This window comes from Exophiala aquamarina (assembly GCF_000709125.1).
Source record: "Exophiala aquamarina CBS 119918 chromosome Unknown aczIA-supercont1.7, whole genome shotgun sequence".
Lineage (NCBI taxonomy): Eukaryota > Fungi > Ascomycota > Eurotiomycetes > Chaetothyriales > Herpotrichiellaceae > Exophiala > Exophiala aquamarina.
Window position 1 is genome coordinate 254,529 of NW_013550581.1, and position 23,149 is coordinate 277,677.

Here is a 23,149-nt window from a genome sequence, read left to right on the forward strand (position 1 = left end):
AGTAGATAGATTTTCTCTTTTCTTTTCTCTCCTTAGCTTAAGAATCCTCGTTATACGGTAGTTAGACGAATTACTCTAAATTCCTAGCTAAACCCTTATAATGCTCGAGTGCTTGCTAAAAAGGGCGTAGTTATTTTCGCTAATAGGAAGTAGCTTACCGTCTCTACGCTCTCGCTCTCGCTATATGTACACTCTGAACTTTCTTCGATACCTAGCTTTACTAGAAAACCTCGCAGTCTAGAGTGTCCTGTCCGCAGCTGAGCTAGGACCTGGGCTTCTCGGCGAGTAAGGGGGTCGTAAAGCCTACGGACGTACTTACCTAGCAGGGCAGTATCGACCTCCCGAAGGTGTCTGCCGGTCTTCCATGGCCGGTTAAGTCCACTCTTTATCCCCTCTCCGGTTGCCGACGAGTAATGGCCGATTTGAACTCACCATCCAGCTATGGTACACAAGCAACTGCTGTCCCTGGCGCAGTCATCTCCGCCGCTAACTTGTGAACTAAGTATATAGAGACGCTCTATATAAACGATCCTCTAGATTGTTCTGGCGAAGTTGTCGAGCCAGACAAATTAGCAGACACCCTAGAGCGCCGTCTTACAGGTCCTACAGCGATGAGTAAAATGCAATACCGCAGAACATCTAGATCTAGGAGTCCTCAAGGGAGAGATAGAGGATGGGTGGCAGGTTGTCTATGGTGTTTGGCATGCTCTCCCGGCCGAGTATCCCTCGCTATCGGCCTATATAGATGACAGTCTCCTTACGTTGGCCTGTAGTGACAACGAATAGCAAAGCCCATTTACGATACGTGAAATCTACACTATCTTGGTCGATCAATCATGACGATGATGACGATTGACATGAAAAATCCATGCATCAAACTTTTCCTGGGGGTCAACGAGGCCCGAGGGACACACAAGAGCTTGTCCAGAATGGGGAAATTTCATTTGAGTACTCTATTCTACTCTGTGCTGTTGTAGCAAGAAATTCCAGGGTTATCATGATGGAGTTCGATGTTTGCCAGTTCCACTTGCCTCGATCTGAGCCATGTACTCGATTGGTAAGCCTGATAGTGACCTAGCCTGCCAAATCGACTTTTGTTTTCATACATGTCATGATGATCTGCTCATCAGATATCGAAACCATTCCATCTCGGGCATCAAGCCCTGGCACTTTAATAACAATGGTAAAAAATGGGGGAAAGGGAAAAGGGAAATGAACTACCACTTTGGTCAATTCGAACTAGATGCCCTCTACCAATAACAACGCCAACATTTCGTCAGCCCTTCTATCGGTCTGATAGCTCTTGTCCATTGTCACATTTATCGAGAATAGAGTTCCATTTTGATTTGATTGACCATCCAAAGCCTAAAACCGTGAGGTCATCCAATGTTCAAGGATGATGCTGCATTCAAGAATTGAAGATGAAAAAAGGGCATGATAACAAAAAAACGGGGGTATCTTCGTCGTGGTCTCGTAATTCCGTGTTCCGCAACTGTGGGAGTGCCTGCGCCGTGAAAACCGAACTGGCGTGAATGGAAGAAACGAAAAAGCGCTTAGAGTGGTGGTGGTTTCAACATGCGTTTGTAGGCCGGGGTTAGGTGGTGCTCATCTGAATATGAATTAGTATCTGGAAACCCCTCTGAAACCCGGGCGGGTGGAAGACATACCGAACGATTTCCAACTTCCAGCCGAGATCGATGCTGTAAACAAAAGAAAACAATACCACTCACTCATGTACAAGGGGGCAGCCTTTCAGGCGAATGATGTCTAGTCAAATTTCAATCGTAGAGAGATTCCTCTTCATTGACATTGTCAGAGTTGAACCCTTCTCGTCCAGTGAGAGCAGGATCAACTTTTTGTTGCTCTTGTTCGTCTTGCTCAACTTGGGTGATCTCTTCCGGGACGATGTAGCCACCTGGTCGGTGTGGGGTCGGCGACAACTGCTGAGGAAATCGAGAAGCAGCGCTGTCATAACGAGCCCAATCGCTATTGTCGTCACCGCGAACAGGAGTGCTAGGTGGATTCCAAGCAGGAGCAGTGAGCATAGCCGGTTCTCCAGGTGTCATAGAAAAACCGGAGGTCGTACCATTGCCGTTGTAGAATCCCGAGCCACCGTTTGCGTAGCGAGCAGGCACAAGGGGGTTCCAGGGCTCAGCGGCGTCGTGCATGGGTTGAAAGAGAGTGTGCTGAGACATGGCAGACTCGGGTCGCATGATTTGCTGGGCCGGATTCTGTGATGCGTACATCATACCACCATGAATAACTGGAGAAAACGGGGAGGACAATAGAGTTGGAGTCTGTGCTCGCTGCTGTTGGTAGTGCATGCCTCGAGGGTGATGGCCATTCAAGGAATTTGCTGCTAGCATGAATTGGTCATCGCCAGAACTAGTGAAGTCAATCATGCGATCCGTACCCGTGGAAGAGCCATAACTGGCTAGAGGGGATTGTTCGTACGGGGACAAAACGTTGCCCAGATTCATCCTTCCAGGAGTGTACATGTTGGGACGCATCTGTGGGGCACTCATGCTACCAGCTGGTGCAGTGGAATGAAATGCGGTGGCAGGAGCTCGAGATGAGGCTCTATTGCGCGTGGATCGAGTCTTTCGCGGGGTAGACTGCTTTTCTGGTGTCTCTCCATAATCTGAGTCCTCCAGGTCATCCATCTCTTCACCAGATTCCGCGTCAGCAGAGACGCTACGGAAAAGTCGAGGACGCTTCGCTTGCTTGTCTTTATCTTTGGCCTGTTCCTGTTTGCCTCTCTTCATGATCTCAGCCTTCTTGCCATTGAGGACTCGATTGGACTCAACACGAGCTCGATTGTGAGCAGGATCGTCGACGAATTTGAGCACGAATGAGACATCGAAGAGATGTTTGCAGATGGTTTTAGATACAGCCATCGTCTCCTTGATGATGTTGAATCGCTCCGCAAAGGTCATCTTGCCTGCCTTGAACTTGAACTTGTTGGGCTCGTGGGCCTCTACCAAGTTAGTACTTCTCATGGAGCGAGTGACGCATTCTTGCAAGATCTCCCAGCACTTGATTTCAACCAATTGATTATTGTGGCGCTGCTCGATAAACCACTTCTTCATATCATCGCGATCCTCACACTCTGCTGGAATACACTTGAAGGCCTTGAAGAGAGCCATGACATGTGCTCGTTGTTGAGCTTGGGTGCGAGGAATGGTCAGGTCGGTATGAGGTTCTCTGGCAAGTAACAACTTGCGGTATTCTTGTGCGGCTTCGAAGCTCGAGAACTGGGTGCCTGTATCCGCCCCAGAGCTCATACATTGAGCATTGGTCAGAATGTCGTCCAATCCCAGATGGAGATAGTCTGTATGACCACGCTCATCTTCAGGGATGGTAATTGTGTGATTGTAGACTTGCATGGCAGCAAAACGGGCGTTTCGCTTGGAAGTAATTAAGGGACAGGTATCTTGGTTATGCGCTGGTGGTGGCGCCGCAAAGGGAAGGGTAGGAGGAGGATTCGGAGCTCCAGAAGAGCCTTGGGAAGCCATCATGAGTGACTAGAACGTGGGCTATCTCAGATGATCCAGCAGACAATGATGGCGGCTGATGAGAATGAGGTTTGTGATGGATGAAGGTAACGACTTCAGAAAGTGTGAAGCTGAGTCAAAGTCCTGAAGGAAAGAATGATTCAAACAGCCAAGACTCTGGGGGTTCAGAGATATCGACCAGGAGGACGCCAGGGTGAGGCAGTCGAACACGCGTGACGCAAAGGCACCGTCACAGTAAACTGCTTCACGATTCCACCCTTCCCGCAAAGACGTCCACATAGCGGAAGATATTGTGATCGTGATGAGACAAGAGACTCTGACCTGGTCTTGAGTCTGCTTGATTTCCCTCATAACATGCTTCCTGGTAACATATATCTTATTTAGACCTTTTCTCACGAGAGGGGGAGAGTTGTGTATGAAAACCCTCTTCCCATAGTTTCCTACCCTCCTCAACCTCAATCAGCCATGTCACAGATGAGACATAGATTTGAAGACAGAAGCAGAATGACGAGGCGTTCATGAGTCTCCTTGTGCTGGGTTTGACTGCTCAAGGCCTTTGTGTCTCTTGTGCCAGTGCCATCACATGTGTCGACAGCAGGGCCACCTGTTGTTGACAATGCGACTGCTCAAGCCGTAGCTCAGTACTTATCGGGCTGTCAGATTGTGGTCAGGAAATAGGGTCCACTCGCCGTTCCGTGGCGTCACCGTCCGAGGAAATTCTTCCTTCGATGCAGTCCTTAGTACGTTATTGACGAGGTACTCAAAGGTTTTCTTACGACAGGCTTCAAGACTCCCATTGTGGGCTTTACCATTGGCTAGCGAACGCCGAGAGACCTCATACGCTGGAGTGTGAAGCAATGTTAGCATTTGATTTATATCAAAGAAAGACACTAGGAAGTGGTCACTTGATCACCAAAACAACTTGACAACCATCCGAAGAAACCCTGGAATCCCACCTGAGGCTTGGAAATATAAGAGACTGCCACCACGGTCCACAAGGTGCAAGGTCACTGATGGCTTGAAATCAGGACAAAGTCATGATTGGGCCGCACAGTGTTTGATGAATTGAGTTCCAGCGATACAAAACCGAGATATTGAGGAAGAAAGAATGAAAGTCAAAACGAGAACGTGTGGAGAGCCTTCAAAGCGCCTGTCAAAATCAGCTTGGCGCGTGAATTCTCGACGACTAAGCGATAAGTCGCACAACAGCATCGATAAAACACGCAAGAGGGCCAATGGTATGCAACTCGACCGCGGTGACAACACGAGATGAAACGAGGGACAAAGAGTTCCTCGAGCAGATGACCCCGATGCTAAGACCGTTCGAGATATGGTTGAGATCAGCACTCCTACCATGACAAAGCAAGGTGCCTCTCAAGGATTCTTGAAGGTATTTGCTGGATATCGCTGGTTGGCAAAGCCAGTCACCCACGAGAGAACCGAAAACACACGTTCCAAGAAAAGAACTATAGCAGAAGCTAGGAGTGTGAGACGGGGAGCTAACAAGAAGGCTTTTCCATACCAAAGGGGGCCAATCCGTGATTGCTGACACAAAGGGAAAGGGAAGGATAGAATACGTTGAGTCTCCAGGAACAGATACACACTGGGCTGTCTGTTATGTGCAGGATACCTTTAGAAGCAGCAAACGGCAACTAAGGATACCAATGGAGTGAATGGAATTGAAAGGCCTGAACAGTGCATTCATCTCGACCAGATTACTGTCGTTGGGAAATTTTCTCCTCGCTAACGATGAAGTCTAGGGACGCATAGCATGAGGTAGAACAGGACCAAAGGGTCGAAAAGTGATTGGGCCACTTGGAGACTGATGCTGCGCATCATATTGTTCTCCGTTGCTGAATATTTTGCTATGCTAGAGGAATCCTGAGAAGAATGTAGCTTCAATAAAGCTCGCGAGACTCGGACGTTGGATTGCAGCCAACCAGAGCACTTTACGCTAACTCAACAGAGTATGGCCAGCCTCGGGATTCCTTCCTTCTGAGATTACGGCACTCCACTCGAAAACACTCCAGGCCGCATCGACGACCACATTCCTTAAGTGTGATTTTCCAGCACCTAAGTTCAAGGTTACGATCACAATGCCCAAACTTTCAGGGACGAGGTTGCAGCAGCTGTTTTGTCGTCGGCAAAGGAATTTCGTTGTCCAGCTGTAGTGACAATGACCCCTCCGCCCTTATGTATCCTTGTAGCTGATACAACATCTGCGCTTGGAATTAGTCAAGGCGATGCAAAGTGAGGTCAAGTCCCCTACCTTCATGAGCCTTGAACTCAAAAGTCGGCAAAATCGATCCCTCCTGCTGATGAGCGTTCTTCCACATCCTAACATATCCATCTGAGCTGCCCCCCCATACTTCATTGTCATCTAAGACATCTGTGGTCACAATGTCCACCGACATCCGCTGGTTTGTATTTGCACACCTTCCTTGAAGCCACGAAAGAAGTTGTCCTGTCTTTCGGATGTCATAGATTATTACGCCATCACTCTTCCTTTCTGTAATGTACAGATATCTTCCACAAGCACTCCATGAGACTTGAGTAATCCCAGCACCACCAATTTGAGCATCCGCAGTGGTACCCTTCACGCAGAAGACTCCCACGCATTCACCTTGGCCAATTGAATCATATAGTCCGACGTGACGACTGAAGGTGCCCGCAGCCAGAACTTTGCTGGACGCATCAATGGCCAAGGCTGAGACAATTCCTCTCATGTTGATTGCCGGGTTATAATGGCTATCGTTTCTCTTCCGAGGCCCTGTTGGAAATGACGAGGTGGGTTGTTGTCCTGGCCTTGAAAGATCAAAAACGGAGAGCAGTGAGTCAGACCCAGCTACGAAGCGATCACCCTCGTAGTTGAATATGAGCGAGTTCGGACAAATGTATGCTTCAGTCATCGGGTTGACAAGCGAATATGAGGCGGTATGTTGTCCAGTCAAGGCCGAATCCAAACGAATGGGGAGGTCTTTTCGCGATGATAAGACCAAAGCTGTGGAAGGATTCCCAAGATCAAAGAATGGGTAACCCACAACAGCGTTAACAGCATCGCTAGACACAATCGTGCAGTACGACGCCAGCTCCCGCGGTCCCGTAGTTTCCTCCAAAATATCAGGAGGACTGCAAGGTTGATTAGTAATAGTATTAGTGTATCCACAAGACGGGTGATACATACACAATGAATGTTTCTATAGAATTTCTGGCTGTGGTGGCGATCAAGCTGGTTCCATCTGCACTCCTAAGAAATATTAAAGATTTAGGGCCCGAAGCTGAGTATTTAGGAGTGGTACTCACCACTGAACATTGCTGTAATAGTCAGCTGATTTCGGATGGAGACTAATGTCTACAGTAGCATTTGTAGCATTCGCCCTAGCAAGACATTTTGGGGTCATCATGTTTCCCCTGTCGGAAGAGTCAACCTATCGTCAGCAGATTGGGAATGTTTGAGCTCTGGCCGACCAAGAAAGAGCATTGAATCATCTTGGACGCAAATTCAAAGCCACAGCTCAAATTCCTGATGCTTCCTTTGCCCCGAATACTAGTGTTGCCAGTGATAACTGCTTGAATGAAACAATCTATATATTGGGGGTTGACGTGCTTCCGTGATGGCATTTGACCAATTAATGCGCCACAGTATTAATTTCCTGCGGTGGAGTATCCAAACATTCCACACTTCCAGTATTATGCGACCAAGGGAAATCGCGTCAATTTTCACGACACAAGCTCCACGTTGCAATCTTTACTTCTGTGCATTCGCTATTTATTGAAGCCCTGTTCCTACCGGATAGTCAAATATGGCCTTCAGCTTTGGAGCGTCTGCGGCCAGGCCTACCCTGAACTTGTCAGGTCTCGGCAACAATGCCAACACAACAAGCCAGGCACCTTCGCTTTTGTAAGTTGGCTCAAGAAGATCTTACAATTGAAAGGCCGAATTCTCAGTAACAACTACAGTAACCAATCGGTAGCCCAGCCAGCTGCCAATCCTACGACAAGTGCCACGCAAGGTGTCTCATCCCAAGCGCAGATCGATCTTACACACCTCCGGTCGACCACAAAATTCGATCAGTTGACCCCAGCTTTGCAGAAAGAGATTGAAGATGTTGATACCATGATACTGAATCAAATCAAATTGGCCTCAGAAGTCTCCGATCTTTTACCAACGGTGATCGCCGCGGGCAAGACAATTCCCAGTGGTGTAGAGTTTGTGACACAGAAGCTTGACGAGGTAGAAGCAGGACTAGGTAACGACGCGGAAGCCATCGTTTCCGCGCGTGATGGAAACCTGAAAAAGGGCGAATTGGAGGCCAAATGCGTCTTTCGAGCAATCGATCGGTTGAAAATGCCCAGACAATACCAGGTTAGCCATACTCTAATTGAGAACTTTAGCGGCAACGGTGTCTACGGTGGATCTGGCCTGAACGGTTGGTGGAACAATCCTCAGACGTTGAAAGGCAGTGTTCGTGGTGGAAGCCTGAGAGGAGACACGATCCAATTGCCGGGCGAAGATGCCGAAGAAGCCACCCAAGGACCAAAAGGCTTGATTGAGTTGTTTAATACACGCGCCGATGAGATGCAAGGCTCAATTCAGAGCAACCGTCAACTGCTAGGCGAAATCGAGGATTTCATTCAAGGCCTGGAAGGGAAGGTGATTGGGAAAGAACGAGAGCTGAACGAGCGACTTAACAATGGGGATGGAAACGGAGCCTCTTTCAGTGAGAGGGATCGGCAGATCCAGCTATTGAGGGTTGTGTTTGGAGAAGTCCAAAGAAGTCTGTACGATGCTGCGGACAAAGTTGGAGCTGCTAGGGAAGATGTGGCACAACTTGTATGGGGAAGATGAAGGATGCATTTTCCACAACCATTAATCACACTACTAATCATCAGCAGGTTGACATGCAACTGGCCTGACTTGACTTGGTGGTAGCTCGGCAGTTGTTCATTCTCCGTACAACGAACATGCGTTCCGCTCTACACCAAAGACCTGCCCACCCTGGGAGCTGGAACCTGAATCAGGGTTTGACATGAAGCATATCCAGAACCCCCGCGCTTAAGCAAGAGCACTCACCAAAACAATCTAGGCTCCGACTGTCCTCAAGGAAGACCAGAAGGGCTCAACAGCACGATATCGTCGCGTACTGAGCCCTCCATCTGTGTTGGACTTGTACAACCATCTCGCGCAAGCGATAGACGGCGTCCTGTATCTCAGATCAGGCTCAAAGAAACCTTTCGAGACAGAATGGCATGTGGGTTCCTGGGCCTGACAAGTGGTTGCCGGTTGGAAGGGTTTCGATCAGAAAGCTACGTTCCTGACTAGGCCTATGGCGCGAAGGCATGGGTCCCCATCTCTACAAAGAAGCCTCACTCAAGAACTTTCACTCAACCGTAAGTGGGAGAATCAGGGGTAATCAAGACTTTCGCTCAAGCTTTCTCAGTTGGTGTCATTGTGAATTTTTGGGGTTCTCCTGCTCACTTTTGGAATATCGGGATCCTCCATCGAGTGTCGAAGTCCTAGGACTTTTAGTCACATTTAGACATCGACTGAGTGGAAATACTGGAAAGACATAGAGCTGCTTCAGTTCCAGAGCAGACAGTCTCAACAATCTCAACAGTCTCAACAATCTCAACAGTCTCGCCTTTCCCATCAGCAACCTTTATCTTATTCACACATCAAATACATTCGTCATCAAGCTTGACATTTCAGCAGGCTCCAGGTGGCCAAAACAACCCCTGATCCTTCCCTTTCTGCTACTGGGGATTAAACCCGTTCACTTGAAGTATTTCATTTTTGAGCCTTCTTCTCATCCATCTTCCTGATGATCTCGGCCTCCTCGTCCGCGATATTCTTGTCAACCTTGGCACCGCGAGAGGGCTCATTTCCGTGCATCTTTGCAGGCAAGGTGGGGTCAATCTCGCCTGCTTTTGTCTCGTCCGACTTGTCCTTGCCGGAAGTGTCGTCGTTTTGTGGGCTTGCTTGAGCTAGTCGGTTTGCGATGCTGCGTTGGTCCTCTGTTTGGGTGGGGAGAAGAGATGCACTGGTTAGTCATTTATCTCCTTGTGGGAAGGGGAAATCAATGAAAACGGAAGAGAGAACACAAGCGTCAAACAGGAAATGGGTATTATCTGGACTCGGGTTCTTTGTGCAGGCAATGTGGAAACAGTAAAGATTCGAGAAAACATGAGAATGCCCCGGAATGAACGTACTGGAGTCATTGTCCTGGTGACTATTCGACTGTCCCTCCTCGTAGGGAGTGCGTTGATTCTCAGCCTGGTTGCGCTGGTCACCAGCCTCATAGACGCCGCTGTTGCCTACGTTGGATTGTCCTGACATTTTGTTTGGCAGTAATATGATCTGGTGGGAGTTGAAAACTGAATAGCTTGAGACCTCAAATTGCTGATCTGAGTGATGTCTTTCTCTGGAGTAGAATATCAAAGTATAAAAGCATGCGACTAACAACACGAGAAATGAAGACGGAAAATGGACTCCTCTTTTTAGCCTGGGCCTTTTTATCAATGCCTTTTCAAATTATTCCTCACAAGGGTGCCCATCGACAGGGGACATGACATCACGGCATCCTTGAGGTTGCAGGATGAGATCATTCACTATCCACATCAGAAGTCGGCTTTACGCCCCCTCAATGGAATGTTGTCTTTTTGAGTTTCGCGACCGATCAGTTACGCTTGGAGAAGCGGTTCCTGAACCACGAGTACCTTGGTACCCAGGTCAGTGGCTTGTCATAGCTAATGGGTGCTATGCCATTTAATAATTGGCATGGTGTTCTCTAACTAGGTGTGGAGCGAGTTTTGAGTATGGTGGTTATGAGTATATACTCCGCAGTACTCCGTACCCTAGTTATGATTCTCCGTAGCGCGTGTGTCAAGCTGGGCGCGAGCAATGCCGGCGTCACGTGAGGTCGCGGGCCTTGACGCGTCCGATTCCGTCGTACCTCCATTCCCACCCGCGACTTTCTCAACATGAGGATCGCGTGCCTGAGACTCGGATACGCACCAACCTGCAACACCAACTTGACTCAATTCTCACGGCAAGCTTGAAAACGTATTTTGTCTTCAAGTGTTACATTCCGACTTTCACTATCGAAGCCCGCCTCCCCAAGCAAAACACCCACATAATGTCCACATGCAAGCGGGCCCCCACCGAACTCGCCAATTCTGTGACCCCGGCAAAGACGACGACAACAGTGAGACCAAAGACCACCACGGCGGCAAGATACGCACCGTCAACACCACACGCAATCCGGGCGTTACAGGTGCGCAGTGGGCTCAAGACGCGGTCGGCCATGCGCAGCATGCGACATCGGACCTTTGGCGACGTCATGAGCACCAACAACAAAACCAACAGTAATAACACCCAGGTCACGACGGCGAGCAATGATAGTGTGGTGCGGCCTGACTCCGCGCGAGGGATTCTGCGGCGGCTCGCGAAACTGACGGCGCCAACGAGCAAGAGGGTGGTTGCGACGCCGTCAACGGGGAATATGGGTTCGCGAAAGGGAAGAGGGTGGGGCGATGATAAAGAGAATGCGAGGCCGGATTTCTACGATGACGATGGTGTTCGGACCAAGAAGCCACGCTTGACGCTGGACATTGAATATAGTCTGGGGGAAGAGGAGGACTTGCAGCCGCCTGATGTTGGTGACGACGAAGATGAGGATAGTGAACTCCCTGTTGCTCCGACGCCGTCGATTTTGCCAGATGATGACGATGAGGAGATGCAAAACAGATGGCGAGGAGATGGAAATGGTGATCCTACAATTACGTTCAGGTCGATCGACTTTTCAAAACACTCGAGGCCGTCGCTAGAGGGTGGAGGACGAAGAGTCTCTCGACTACCATTCCCATCCTCAGAACCTGTGGGTGGTCCTGACGATGCAGAGGATGGCCCCACCATCCTCAGCGAGTATGGTCGAAGGGCCATCAGTGAGGAGCCCACAGGACGACTGTCACGCTACAGTTTTGGAAGTATCAGAATGGATGATTTCGGGTCGGAACTGGAGATACGACAGGAATCCGATCAACAGCAGGACAAAGCTAAAGCAATGGGCGTCTTGAATGATTACGCTGGGGTTGGCGTAGATGATCAAGAGGATACGTCATTCGATTATGGTGAAGAAACAGAGGGTCTCCGGAATCTTCAACGCTCACCCACTCTTCCACCGCCAGATGAGAGTACTATGAACATCCCCGCTCTCGACGAGAGCTTCCAATTGGAGCTACCAGATCAGGAAGCAGTGGCACAGCATGCGAACCCGGATGCCCAGCCCCGAGTCTCATTATATGATCCACCCACAGAGGTGCGGGAAAACGTGGTCGAAGATGATGAGCCCGGTACAGTGGTGTCTCAACAACAAGACCAAGCTGTAGCAAATATCGCGCCCGTACGGACATCTGCCACTCGTCGAAAGAGACTCAAGGCGACCCGTCATGGTACAATCGTACCGTCCTTGCCTTCGAGTCTGATCAAGCGCGTTGCTGTTCAAGCACAAGCAAGGCTCGGCAATCGCAAACCCAAACTTGGAAGTGACCACATGAAGGCGCTTGAGCAGGCCACGGAATGGTTCTTTGAGCAAGTCGGGGAAGACCTGGAAGCATATTCAGACCATGCTCGCCGGAAGAAGCGGGTGGATGCAAGCGATATGCTAATGCTCATGCAGCGGCAGAGGCTTCTGAAGGGCGAAGGAAAACTTTCGAAAGCAGCCAAGGAGATTTTACCAAAGGACGCATTGGCGGAATTGGATATCCCTGACGAACTATGATTCCGAGATCACCAGTTGGTGCTGTGACGGACCCTTCTAGTGAGATCTGTTGGTTTTTTCCGGAGGACCATCCACATCATGAGAGTGGTGGCGGCGGATAGTGAATACCTAATGATTGATGAGACCATGTCTAGCTCGAAATAGAAGAAAGGGAAGGCAGGTTCCGTTGCCGTTGCCATGACTTACCAGGTAACAATATACTGTAGGTGATTGTTCCGGAGATTGACTTCCGGGGCTCTTCCAATGGGGATGCCCTTTATCTGTCGGTCATAGCTGACGAGTAGATCTGGCTTCATAGTCTCTTCGATCCAGACAGGCTCCGCGCCTGAAATATTTGCCATTTCATATACATCCGGAAAGTAGAATTTGCCGTCTGCGGGCTTGTTGTCGGGGGTGAAATAGTTCTTCTTCCAGGGCTCTCTGAGCAGCCCGTGCACTGTGATTTCCCCACGCGGCAGCGACGAAGGATCTCGATCTTGTTGGTATTTCTTGTCCTTGCTGATCCAGCCGCGATTGATCAGGATCGTGCTGGCGGCGTCATCCCGCTCCAAGGGTGTGACAACCAGATATCCATCGTTTCCGTCTTGCGTCCTGGGTCCAATAAGCATCTCCTTCTCGTGTATCAATTTGCCCGTGGCATAAACTCTTCTATAGTCGAACTCGCTGATGGCCTCGGGGTCAATCCGCGGGGGGAGAGGTAGTGGTGGACGGACCAGCCGATCCTCAAATTTGGCTAGCAGTCTGGTTTTCCATTCAAGGCGCTGAACCTGCCAGCTGCCGAGAACGAAGGCGGTCAACGGGATGACAGCTAGAATGGCAATACCCAGCTTGGAGTTCTTCTTCCGGGTTGATATAAGCTTGGGAGGAGCATCGACGATGGAGACAAAATCTGGGTCGTCCGCATTCTTCGGACCTGGTTTGGTCGAGTTATAGCGGAGAGCAGGGCGCCTGCGGACAGATTGACGCCATGGCGAGCGGATTGACCGCAAGAGCTTCAGCTCATGGCGGGCCATTGCTTGCCTTTCAACGCTGTCCTAGTGATGGCGGTCCCTGAAGTGAAGCGTGGGGTTTTGGAGGTCAAGTCGAGGTACGTCCGCAGTACAGATCACGAGTATTAGTTGTAAATTGCATGCGGAGTTGGACATGAGCGGACTCCCGGACTAATTTATTTCCCCGCCGGAGCGTCCAGGTGCGCTTTTCCTTAAAACCACTCACTCAGTGCCACCATCCATGTCATTCTAGGAATTCTGATATCACCCAAACAGCAGTCCCAAGATGTTTCACGAAGGCGATCTCCAGAGCGGGATCGGACTTGCTGTCCAGCAGGCAAAAGCTGTTCTCTGCTTTGTGCATGGTGAGGAACATCTCGGTAGACTTCTCACTAATCTAACCGCTAACCCGACCATGTCTAGATCGAAGCGACACCAGCAGTCAGTGGGAGAGCATCTTGCAGGACGATACTGTAAGTTCGCCTACGAAATGTCCCTCAGAGTCTAATTGGGCGCAGTTCTCATGCGCAATCTCAACTCAAGCCATCGCTCTGCGATTAGAGGCCGGATCGCAAGAGGCTTCCTTCCTCGAACCCATTGCTACCATCCACAATCCCCCTGCTATCATTATCATAAAGTAAGATTGCTTCGGATGGGCACCTGGTGAGACGTGGCCCCTGACGCGAATAGGAACGCCCAGCTGCAAGCCGATCTCCAGTCTTCACAAGTGTCAAGCGAGGAACTGAGAGCCCGCCTCACCTCTTTCTTTGATTTCGGCAAGGTCGCAGATGGCGAAGACGAGCCAGCAGAAGAAGAAACCTCTAGTAACACACCTGCCCTGGACTATATTGATCTACAGCCTGCGCCTGGTCAGATGAGACTCCCAAGTAATGCTTATGATGCTCTGCGGAACCATACACAGAAGCTCCTAGATGAAGGAACTTCCCATCCGAAGATATTCGACATTCAGTTGTCCCTGCTTGGCAACATACCGATCTTCAAAGATGAAGTCACCCGATTGCGAACGTCGTCTAACAAGGAACTTTCTGAATATGCCCGATCCCGACTGTTACGACTTCCGGCTGTTGGTCTAAAAATCAAAGACAAAGGTAAAGCAAAGGAAACTCCTGCTGCACCATCGTCTTCGTCTGCTTCTCATCCTGCTACGCAACAGCAGACTTCAGTTTCTTCCAGCTCAACTCAACCTCCTTCAAATTTACCCGCCACCAATAGCGTACCATCACAACCCCAATCCGACAAGCCAAAGGGCCAGCGAGATGACTATATCAAGATGCAACGCGAGCGTGAACAGAGGCAACGTGGCGAGAGGGAACGTATCAAAGCGCAGATAAAGGCTGATCGTGAAGAACGTCGACGATTGGACGATATGCGGAAAGGCATTGTTGATTCATCCACGGATTCTTCGACTAAAGCCTCTGCCAGTGCTCCCTCCAGTACCCAGAACCGGAGAAAAGAAGTCAGAGTCCAAGTCCGGACATTTGATGGAAGCACACTACGCTCTACCTTTCAACCTTCTTCAACCCTCTCGGCGGACATCAGACCTTGGATCGAAGACGAATCGGGAAATAACGCCCCTTACAACCTCAAACTCATTCTCACACCACTTCCCAATCGAAATATCGAGGCCGCCGAAGAAGAACAGGAACTATCAGAGCTGGGTATTATTGAATCCTGCACTCTGGTCATGGTGCCCGTCAAGGGATACGTGGAGTCATACACCGGTGCATCCCCTGGTGGCCTGCTCGGGTCTGCTGTAACCGGTGGCTTCGGTCTTGTCACAGGGACTGCTGGAGCCGTCATCGGCGGTGTCAAAAGTATTCTCGGCTTGGGGACAACTCAGACTGAGTCATCAACTTCATCTACCGATGCAGCCGGGCCTGCGGCTCCAGGAGACAATGGAGATAATAATCAACAGGAATCTTCAAAGGTACGTGTCAGGACACTTGCTGACCAAAGAGCGGAAAGCGCAGCGAAAAGAAGAGATCACCAGTTCTATAATGGCAATCAGCTGAATTTCGAACCGAAGAAGGATGGGGATGGCGGCGGTGGTGATGACGGACTCAAGAGAGATTAGACACCTAGAAAGGATATTTTGTTCGATAACCTCTATCAGACCTCCTTTCCAGACAATGCAAGCCCTTCACATCCCGTTTCACTAACGTTCGCCCGCCCTCAAACGAGCTGGGAAAACAAAATATCGTCATATTCGGTATCTGCCATCTCATGATGATCTGGGATATCTGCGTCAAGCTGGTGGAAGGCTAGCATGCAGCTATTTTAAGTGCTATGCAAGGACGGCATTCAGAGGTAAGTATAAGTCACCTTGGCATTTGGCCTTTGGAGCGACAGAGCATATTGCGCCCCTCGCCCAAAATCAACAGAGGCACAACTGGTTACGGTAGATTCTACACGCCTGAAGATCTGCTATAAAAAGGAATTTGTGCGTCTCTGACATCCTAAAATCCTGCGCCAAAACCTGCCCCCCATCCTCCACCCATGTGCTTCTCGAACCCCCATCCCGAGCTTACCCGCTCGTCACGCTCGTTGAGAGCGTCGTCGGAACACTGCTGGTCGCCGTGGAAGAAGATGTCGTCCCCATGGCACTGGTTTGGGTTGATGTCGGTGCTGAACTGGAGCTTGGTGGAGGCGGTGCCGCGGTGCCGCTGCCGCTGCTGGTCACAGACCCTGCTGCAGAGGTGGTTGTGGTGCCAGAAGGTGTGGTATCACCCGTCGTGCTTGTCCTTGGCGCATGAAAGGCTTCCGCAATATCTGTAACGCTGCTGGTGGTTACGGGTACTGACGCAGACTTGGTAGCTGGTGCAGAATTGGAGTTTGGCTGCGCGGCTGCTGCTGTACTGCCGCTGCTGGCTACGGGTGCTGATGTAGAGGTTGATGCAAGGCCAGAAGGTGGTGTAACGGCGGTCACACTTGTTTCTGTTGAGGCAATGGCGCTCGCGGTGCTGGGTAGCAGAGCACTTGTTGCGAGGCTGCTGCTCGTGAAGGTGCTGCTGGAGATGCTCACTCGGGATCCACCTGCAATCGGGGCGCTCGTGCCTGTGATTGCGGTGGATGCTGGGGAGGATGGAGACAATGTAGTTGTTACTGTCGATAATGTGCTCGCACCGTTCGACAACGTGCTCGACCCTGACTTCGTTGGGATCCCGCCAGTGCCTGAAAAAATACTGTCCGTAACTTGTGGACCGATCCCCGGACCGCATTGCCCAAAGACTCGTGTAATTGAGACCGAGTCGGCAGGCGCTGCGGTGACCGTAGTCGTCGGGATGCATGTGGTGGTCATCACACCCAGATTCGATTGATACGTCTTGCCGGCTGAAACATAGCTGGACATCGAGTACGGGATGCCATGCGCATCGGTCGAAATCCAAACGGCACCGCGCGAGGTTGATGCATATGATGTTGCATTATTTGGGTGAGATGTAGCTAAAAAAGTTGAACTACTGGATGGAGACGTAATAGCTTGAGTCGTGCTTTGACTCGTCCCTGTGCCACCCTGCGCCATGGCAGGATAGGTCGATGTCGAGCTAGTAAAGGTTTTCGCGAATGTTGTGTCACCGTTGGCTGAGAGACTCGTGGATGGTGATTGAGGAGCGGCTGCCGTGGATGACACGGATGGAAAGCTGGTGGCAATACTCGTGTATGTTGACGGAGACGAGGCCGAACTGACAAGGGCGGGATCTACATCGGTAGTGGCTGTCGTTGTCAGATCACTGGTGGTAGTCTCTGTGCTGACTGGCTCCAAGGATGTGGTATCAATGTTGACGGAAGAGGCCGTGGTTGGCATGTTGCTTGAAGAGCTCGTGGACGACATAGTGTTCGAAGCGCTCGTGGGAAAGAGAGAACCTGATACAGGATTTGAAACCGAAACTCCATCAGTACTTTTATCAAATGGTTCGGCCCTCGGCCTCGATTCAGTACTGGTAATGGAGGCGTCGCGCTCCGACGAACCAGAGGGCACGGTGACGGTAACTGTAGCATTTGCAGTGGTTTCCCATGACCACGTCAAAGTTGTGGTTACTGTCGATATAAACGTGGTGCCCGAGTCCGGTGTGAACACTGTAGGGCTGGTTGAAGAGACTCCTGCCGCAGAGGTGCTAGTCGATCTCGTCGTCGAGGCTTTCTCAGGGCTTGCTGAAGTATGCGAGACAGAATTAGACGATTTGATAGGAGGCGACTCGGAAGTCATCTGCCAAGAGGAGTTGTCATCTATAATTGTTGACGAGAGAAAAGCTGAAGAGGTCAATGATGAGCCCGTGGTGGTTGGTGATGAATGTATATAGGTCGATGAAGGCTCAGCTTGAGTGCTGCAATTGTTCGGCAATGAAGAAGATATATCAGTACTATCATAAGTATTAGATCCTGCAGAAAAAGACGTGGCCTTGGCTGGCTGGCTCATGGGAACAGGATCAGTCTGGGCTGGACTGGGTCCCGATATGGAAGAGACTGGAACCACAGTGACTCCGCCTTGAGTGGTTGTAGATGCGATCGTTGATCGGGAGAACATAACAAGAGCGCACACCGCCGCAGTCAATAAACGAGATTTCCCACAGCAAATCTCTCTGGCAGATACCCTCATAGTAATCTTCATTGCCTCTCAAATGGTTAATGTGCGATCTGGGCCTGATGAAGATCAAGGCCGGCCTCGTGCTTGTTCGAGGGAGGAGTAGAACTTAGTTTTTGTATATTGAAGAAGTCAGATACTGTCTGTATGTTCAGAATTCTCAAATGGAGGGTAGAAATGGAGAGTCAATATAGCACGAAAATTTATATGGTAGAGATATTGCGCCTCCGGATTTTGAGACATTGGGTGTAGCTCACAATGATACGGGGGCAGTCATTGCTGAAGAGTCTGGGGCCGGGGTGTGTCAACTTCCAACACCCCAAACAATAGGAGTGACATGAGCGTGTATCAATGATTCAAATGGATGACCTAGCCGTAGCCTGAGAAAAACGGTTTCCTTGGATATGCGCATGGTTGTTTAGTTCCGTTGGTACAGTTCTGTTTGTTCCAAAGATGTCACAAAATCCTCCCAATATTTCAACCTCTAAATGAAGAGGAGTAAGGTGAGGCACATGACCCCAAGGATTGCGGGCAGGTTCACCAGTCCCAGGTAGCCCTCATTGCTGTAAACCACAACGGTTCCTCCACCGCCCCCGTTCCCACCGGAGCCTCCACCACCTTCACCCGGGCCTCCTAAATAGGGATTACCAGGAGGACCCCAAGTGTAGTAGTACCCGGTCCACGTCGCGCAATCAACACTGAAGCCTTGATCATTGAAGCACCTCTGCCTTCGCTCGAGAGGGTTTGGCAAGAGTGGCGCAATAGTAACGAGTGCTGACAATGGCAATTGGTGTTGAGTGACAGTGATACTTGTTGTAGTTGTCGTATGAACTACAGCAGAGGGAGTAATTGGTGATGAAGTTGAGATTGTTGCAGTCAATATTTCCTCCCTCCCAACCAACACTGGCGTGATCGCAAAGCTTGAAGCTTGGTAGATGAACAAAAGCAACACTGGCCACCTCATATTGAATATTTGGGATGAGCTGGATGTACAACGAATGTTCGAATGCTCGAGTTCAAGCGATAAGAGGCTCCAGATCAGTGTTTTTATGAAGGAGCTCTTTGAATGGTTTTCGACCTGGACTGGTATGAATGCGACAGTTACGACAAGCGATTTGTGTGACTTAAGAGAGCTCGGGCATCAATTGAGATTTCAACCACCGAGAGTCTTTTGCTCGCATAGTGTCGGTGAAGGTGAGGCGGGCCAAGCGTGGCGAATTCTGATTGGTCATGGGGATGGCAGGCTTTCCACATTTTTGATAGCTCAGTTCTCGGCGTCGGTTTTAAAGCTCCCAACATTCCCCAGCTGGCTATGATCCTAGAAGCGGTGTCACTGGCAAAATGTGTGACTGTGACATGTTGTCTGACTTCTGCATGTCATTTTCCCACCATCTGAGCTCCGCGATGCCGGTATCAGAACAGCTCCTCCGTATAGCAATCGTCATCCCCAGTGTCTCGCAGTGCAGTGACGACAGTTAGGTCAGATGATGCTGAGGGGTGCATGCTTCTTTTAACGGTTCGCCAAGTGACCTTTGAGCATTCATGGACACTGGCTGCCTGAACTTTGGTTCCGCGGAAGTGACCCTCTAACAAGTGAATCACCAAGGATTTCCAAGGTTCGTTTATATACCCTCGACAGCTTAAGTGGGATAACCCAAGCATCAGATCGTTCTTCCTCGTCACTCTGAACAGGTGCGTCGTCGTCAAAGCGATCATCCTCGGTATCAATTTCAGACGAATCCTCAACGCTTGCAACATGACCACTCGCGGAGGCAGCATTCATAGCAGCAACGCGTGTCTCTTCAACAAGAGACTTGATGCGTACCTTGTCGGTCGTGGAAACATGGTAAGGTGGAGAGTCTCCTTGGTTTCCATTGCTCAGCGGCTGAAGCAGTGAAGCAAAGCCTTCATCAATCTTCCCCACGAGGGCAAAAAAAGTGTTGGAAAACGGGAAGGCCTGGAGATATGAACAAACTTGTCCGGCTAGAGTAAGGAGGTATGGAATTTGGAGTGTTGCTAGAATGAACAAAGTTAGGACACGACCCTCCGTGAAGACGAGAGAATTTCAAGCACAATGCCACCATATCCCTACCAAGGCCGTTACAAAGGTACAGAATGGGTGAGTTCAAGATGTCATTGCCATCGAGGGCGAAGAAACTTACGTGTCCCACTGATCCAAACAACATTCACAAGCGGTTCAACATCAGTAGCGAATTCATCGTACGTAGTATAACCTGGGGTGTTATCTTTATCTCGGCTTTCATTACTGAATTTCTTCGCGTATCTTCTGGTGATTCTCAGTATTTTGTCATCCAGATAGTTTATCAGGGCAATTTCTTTCTGTGAGCCGGGTCGCAGACGATGCATGCGAGGCGCTGGAAGGCTTGAGTTATGGTTTAGATTTGAGGCATTGCTTGGAGAAGGGGAGCCGACAGATACAGGAGGAGAGGCGAGACCGCATGCTCGCACACCTTCCATTCTTGCAGTCACAATGAGTGTAATTGAAACAAGTCCGGACGGTACGTATGGGTGATTGTGGACTGTCACCTTCGGGCCACGCTATCGAGCAGATGCATGCTTGAGAAGTCTGGACATCAGATCTCAGAGGAAAGATCTTCTCAAATCAGAAATCGCGATGTTGGTAAACTCTTAGAACGCGAGAGAACAGAGAATTGAAATGTTTGCCAATCGACAGATCCAGAGTTCAATGGCGATGAGTTTGTCGTCCTCCGCAGGCAGAGACCCCGCACCTCACGGTGTCCCTATGCTCCACCGTACTCTATGCTCCACCCTTCTATTATCCCATAACTGCTAGATCAACATCTGAATAGTCCAGCCTCTCTTATCATCAACCTCCTCCTAATGAGGATATCCACGTGCGATGGCATGGTGTTCACGACTATGATCAAGTTAGGACCGCCTCTTAATTAAACTGCGCCATGAGCGGGACAATTCTACTAGATACATTGCTACCCGTTTTCACATTACTCCGAAGTCCCGAAATCAATGATTTGGTTGGATCCGCTCTCAACTCATTTGCCCAACCCGACGCACCCTCGTGCCAAATTTAACCGACGGCTTTTATGAGTACACGACCAGGACACCAATTGATTAATTAACTAAAGTCCCTGAACAATGTACAACTGCTACCGTCTAGATGTTCGTCTGGTGCAAACTACTATTGTTTTACCAGCATGGCGTCCCAGACCTCCAACACCGCTGCATTCCCCATAATAGATTCTCACATCCACTTATATGCCAAAACTCACATTCCTACACTCGCTTGGACAGGAGATCTACCAGCAGATCATCCATTGAACAGACAGAGAAGTGTCGAAGACTACAAAGCTGTGTCTGCAAGACAGACTAACCTGCTGGGGTTCGTGTTTCTGGAAACCGACCGTAAGTCTGGGCTCGGTAACACTGACTGGGAAGATGCTTTGAAAGAAGTGGATTTTTTGGTAAGAATCGCTACCGGCTCACCAGTGGAGGGCGAGGGCCATGTACCGGAAGATAGTCGGCTTGTTCTGGGAGTGGTCCCATGGGCGCCGGTACCAGCAGGGACCTCTCTCTTAGCAGAGTATGTCGAGAATGTTCAGACGAGATTCTCGAATGCAGGTATAGCAGATCGATTGAAAGGTTTCCGTTACTTGGTCCAGTCCCGACCAGCTGGAACAATGCTGCAAGCCGAGTTCATCGAGGGTCTCCAGTGGCTTGGAGAACAAGATTTGGTTTTTGACCTCGGAGTGGACGCTCGGGAGGGAGGGCTGCACCAACTGGAGGAAGCATGCACCATGATGCAGCGGGTTTACACGTCAGGGAGCAGAGTCAAAATTATCATCAACCATTTCTGTAAACCGAATCTACACCTCACGGCATCTCACGCAAATGAAGGGCATCCAGACTTCCTCGGGTGGAAAGAAAACATCGAAAAAATGGCCAGCTACCCTTCGACATACATGAAATTGTCCGGCTGGTTCTCAGAATTACCTCCCCAAAACGAAGGGCATCCTGAAGATATAGCACGGTTGGTGGAGCGAACGAGGCCTTGGGCCGATGTTGTATTCAAAGCATTCACTCCATCGAGAATCCTATTCGGCTCTGACTGGCCGGTCTGTGGTGTTGGTGGCCCAGGCAATTATTCGTGGCAGCATTGGCATGATCTAGTAGAAGCAATTCTCGAGTCCCAGAATGCAAGCGCGCAGTCGAAAAAAGAGGTCTGGTCTGGCACGGCGGCACAAGCATATAACATTAAGATTTAAAATCCCCAAAATTCATGGGAAATGGGTATCTTCTCATTGAAAATTGACGAAAGCTCCTCCGTCCACCAATATTGCGGCACCCGTGACATAGGATGACAGCTCGCCGGCAGCGAGGAAAAGAGCTGGTCCTGCCAGGTCATCTGGTCTCCCTAGTCTTCCAAGAGGAATCCGGCCTTCCATATACGTCTTCTTCTCACTCCCATCCTTTAAATCCTCGTCGTTGAGCTGTGTTCGAATCGTGCCTGGGAGAAGGGCATTGCAACGAATGTTATATTTGCCAAGCGCCGTAGCGGTCGATTGCATGAGGGAAAGAATTCCGGCTTTAGTTGGCGTGTAATGACACTGTTGAGCGCCACCAACCAATGCTGAAATACTGGAAATACCAATGATCGATCCACCCTGGGGTTCCTGCCTGGTCATCTGTTGTGCAGCGGCCTGTACCGCATAAAAGGCACCAGACAAATTCGTGTTGACATGCCGCTGGTAGGATGCCGGGCTGATTTCGAGAAACTCCTCAAACTTGCAGATCCCGGCGTTCGACACAAATGTGTCCAGCCGGCCAAATCGAGCAACAGTTTGGGCCACAAGTTCCTGACCGCCCTCCGGCTGTGATATGTCTCCTGGAACTGTCAGGAACGGTACGTCGTCGAGGTTGTGTAGGGATGCGGATGGATTTCTAGATTTGATGGCGTCGAATGCTTCAGTGCGGAGTGACGACAGCAGCTTTTCCTCGTCCTTGTTGTGGGATGGCAGGTAGTTGATGGCGACGCTGGCTCCATGAGACAGGAACAATATAGCAATTCCTCTTCCGATCCCGGTGAGTCCTCCTGTAATGGCAGCCACCTGGCCTGCGATGAGTGGTGGTAACGCCATTTCTGCACTGTTCTGCGGGCTTCTTGTGCTTCGGGGTTTCCTTTGTGGTATTAAATGAGGTGGTGCAAAGTTACTTAGGTACAACCTTTGGGTGTTTTCCTTTTCGAGGAGGATAGAAGCTCACCAGGAA

At 50.0% G+C, this 23,149-nt stretch overlaps 11 protein-coding genes across 11 annotated transcripts; 4 read left to right on the forward strand and 7 right to left on the reverse strand.

The window, feature by feature from the left end:
- Positions 1–1,778: 1,778 nt before the first annotated feature.
- On the reverse strand, positions 1,779–3,515 carry A1O9_08133 (uncharacterized protein; the record flags this gene model as incomplete). Its single annotated transcript, XM_013402519.1, has 1 exon — positions 1,779–3,515. The coding sequence occupies one exon, from the start codon at positions 3,513–3,515 to the stop codon at positions 1,779–1,781; it is 1,737 nt and encodes a 578-aa protein (XP_013257973.1).
- A 2,091-nt stretch (positions 3,516–5,606) lies between these two features.
- Positions 5,607–6,916, reverse strand: A1O9_08134 (uncharacterized protein; the record flags this gene model as incomplete). The annotated part of the gene is made up of 4 exons (XM_013402520.1): positions 5,607–5,734; positions 5,785–6,644; positions 6,700–6,762; positions 6,819–6,916. 4 exons carry the CDS (start codon positions 6,914–6,916, stop codon positions 5,607–5,609), a joined length of 1,149 nt encoding a protein of 382 aa, XP_013257974.1.
- Positions 6,917–7,318: 402 nt separating this feature from the next.
- A1O9_08135 (uncharacterized protein) lies at positions 7,319–8,364 on the forward strand (the record flags this gene model as incomplete). The annotated part of the gene is made up of 2 exons (XM_013402521.1): positions 7,319–7,416; positions 7,476–8,364. The coding sequence occupies 2 exons, from the start codon at positions 7,319–7,321 to the stop codon at positions 8,362–8,364; spliced, it is 987 nt and encodes a 328-aa protein (XP_013257975.1).
- A 939-nt stretch (positions 8,365–9,303) lies between these two features.
- A1O9_08136 (uncharacterized protein) lies at positions 9,304–9,852 on the reverse strand (the record flags this gene model as incomplete). Its single annotated transcript, XM_013402522.1, has 2 exons — positions 9,304–9,530; positions 9,726–9,852. 2 exons carry the CDS (start codon positions 9,850–9,852, stop codon positions 9,304–9,306), a joined length of 354 nt encoding a protein of 117 aa, XP_013257976.1.
- A 799-nt stretch (positions 9,853–10,651) lies between these two features.
- On the forward strand, positions 10,652–12,295 carry A1O9_08137 (uncharacterized protein; the record flags this gene model as incomplete). The annotated part of the gene is made up of 1 exon (XM_013402523.1): positions 10,652–12,295. One exon carries the CDS (start codon positions 10,652–10,654, stop codon positions 12,293–12,295), a length of 1,644 nt encoding a protein of 547 aa, XP_013257977.1.
- Positions 12,296–12,303: 8 nt separating this feature from the next.
- A1O9_08138 (uncharacterized protein) lies at positions 12,304–13,308 on the reverse strand (the record flags this gene model as incomplete). Its single annotated transcript, XM_013402524.1, has 2 exons — positions 12,304–12,403; positions 12,482–13,308. 2 exons carry the CDS (start codon positions 13,306–13,308, stop codon positions 12,304–12,306), a joined length of 927 nt encoding a protein of 308 aa, XP_013257978.1.
- A 262-nt stretch (positions 13,309–13,570) lies between these two features.
- On the forward strand, positions 13,571–15,379 carry A1O9_08139 (uncharacterized protein; the record flags this gene model as incomplete). Its single annotated transcript, XM_013402525.1, has 4 exons — positions 13,571–13,649; positions 13,708–13,757; positions 13,803–13,921; positions 13,975–15,379. 4 exons carry the CDS (start codon positions 13,571–13,573, stop codon positions 15,377–15,379), a joined length of 1,653 nt encoding a protein of 550 aa, XP_013257979.1.
- Positions 15,380–18,368: 2,989 nt separating this feature from the next.
- Positions 18,369–18,848, reverse strand: A1O9_08140 (uncharacterized protein; the record flags this gene model as incomplete). Its single annotated transcript, XM_013402526.1, has 1 exon — positions 18,369–18,848. The coding sequence occupies one exon, from the start codon at positions 18,846–18,848 to the stop codon at positions 18,369–18,371; it is 480 nt and encodes a 159-aa protein (XP_013257980.1).
- Positions 18,849–19,424: 576 nt separating this feature from the next.
- Positions 19,425–20,362, reverse strand: A1O9_08141 (uncharacterized protein; the record flags this gene model as incomplete). The annotated part of the gene is made up of 2 exons (XM_013402527.1): positions 19,425–19,867; positions 20,047–20,362. 2 exons carry the CDS (start codon positions 20,360–20,362, stop codon positions 19,425–19,427), a joined length of 759 nt encoding a protein of 252 aa, XP_013257981.1.
- Positions 20,363–21,078: 716 nt separating this feature from the next.
- On the forward strand, positions 21,079–22,146 carry A1O9_08142 (uncharacterized protein; the record flags this gene model as incomplete). Its single annotated transcript, XM_013402528.1, has 1 exon — positions 21,079–22,146. The coding sequence occupies one exon, from the start codon at positions 21,079–21,081 to the stop codon at positions 22,144–22,146; it is 1,068 nt and encodes a 355-aa protein (XP_013257982.1).
- A 33-nt stretch (positions 22,147–22,179) lies between these two features.
- A1O9_08143 (glucose 1-dehydrogenase) lies at positions 22,180–23,019 on the reverse strand (the record flags this gene model as incomplete). Its single annotated transcript, XM_013402529.1, has 1 exon — positions 22,180–23,019. One exon carries the CDS (start codon positions 23,017–23,019, stop codon positions 22,180–22,182), a length of 840 nt encoding a protein of 279 aa, XP_013257983.1.
- Positions 23,020–23,149: the final 130 nt, after the last annotated feature.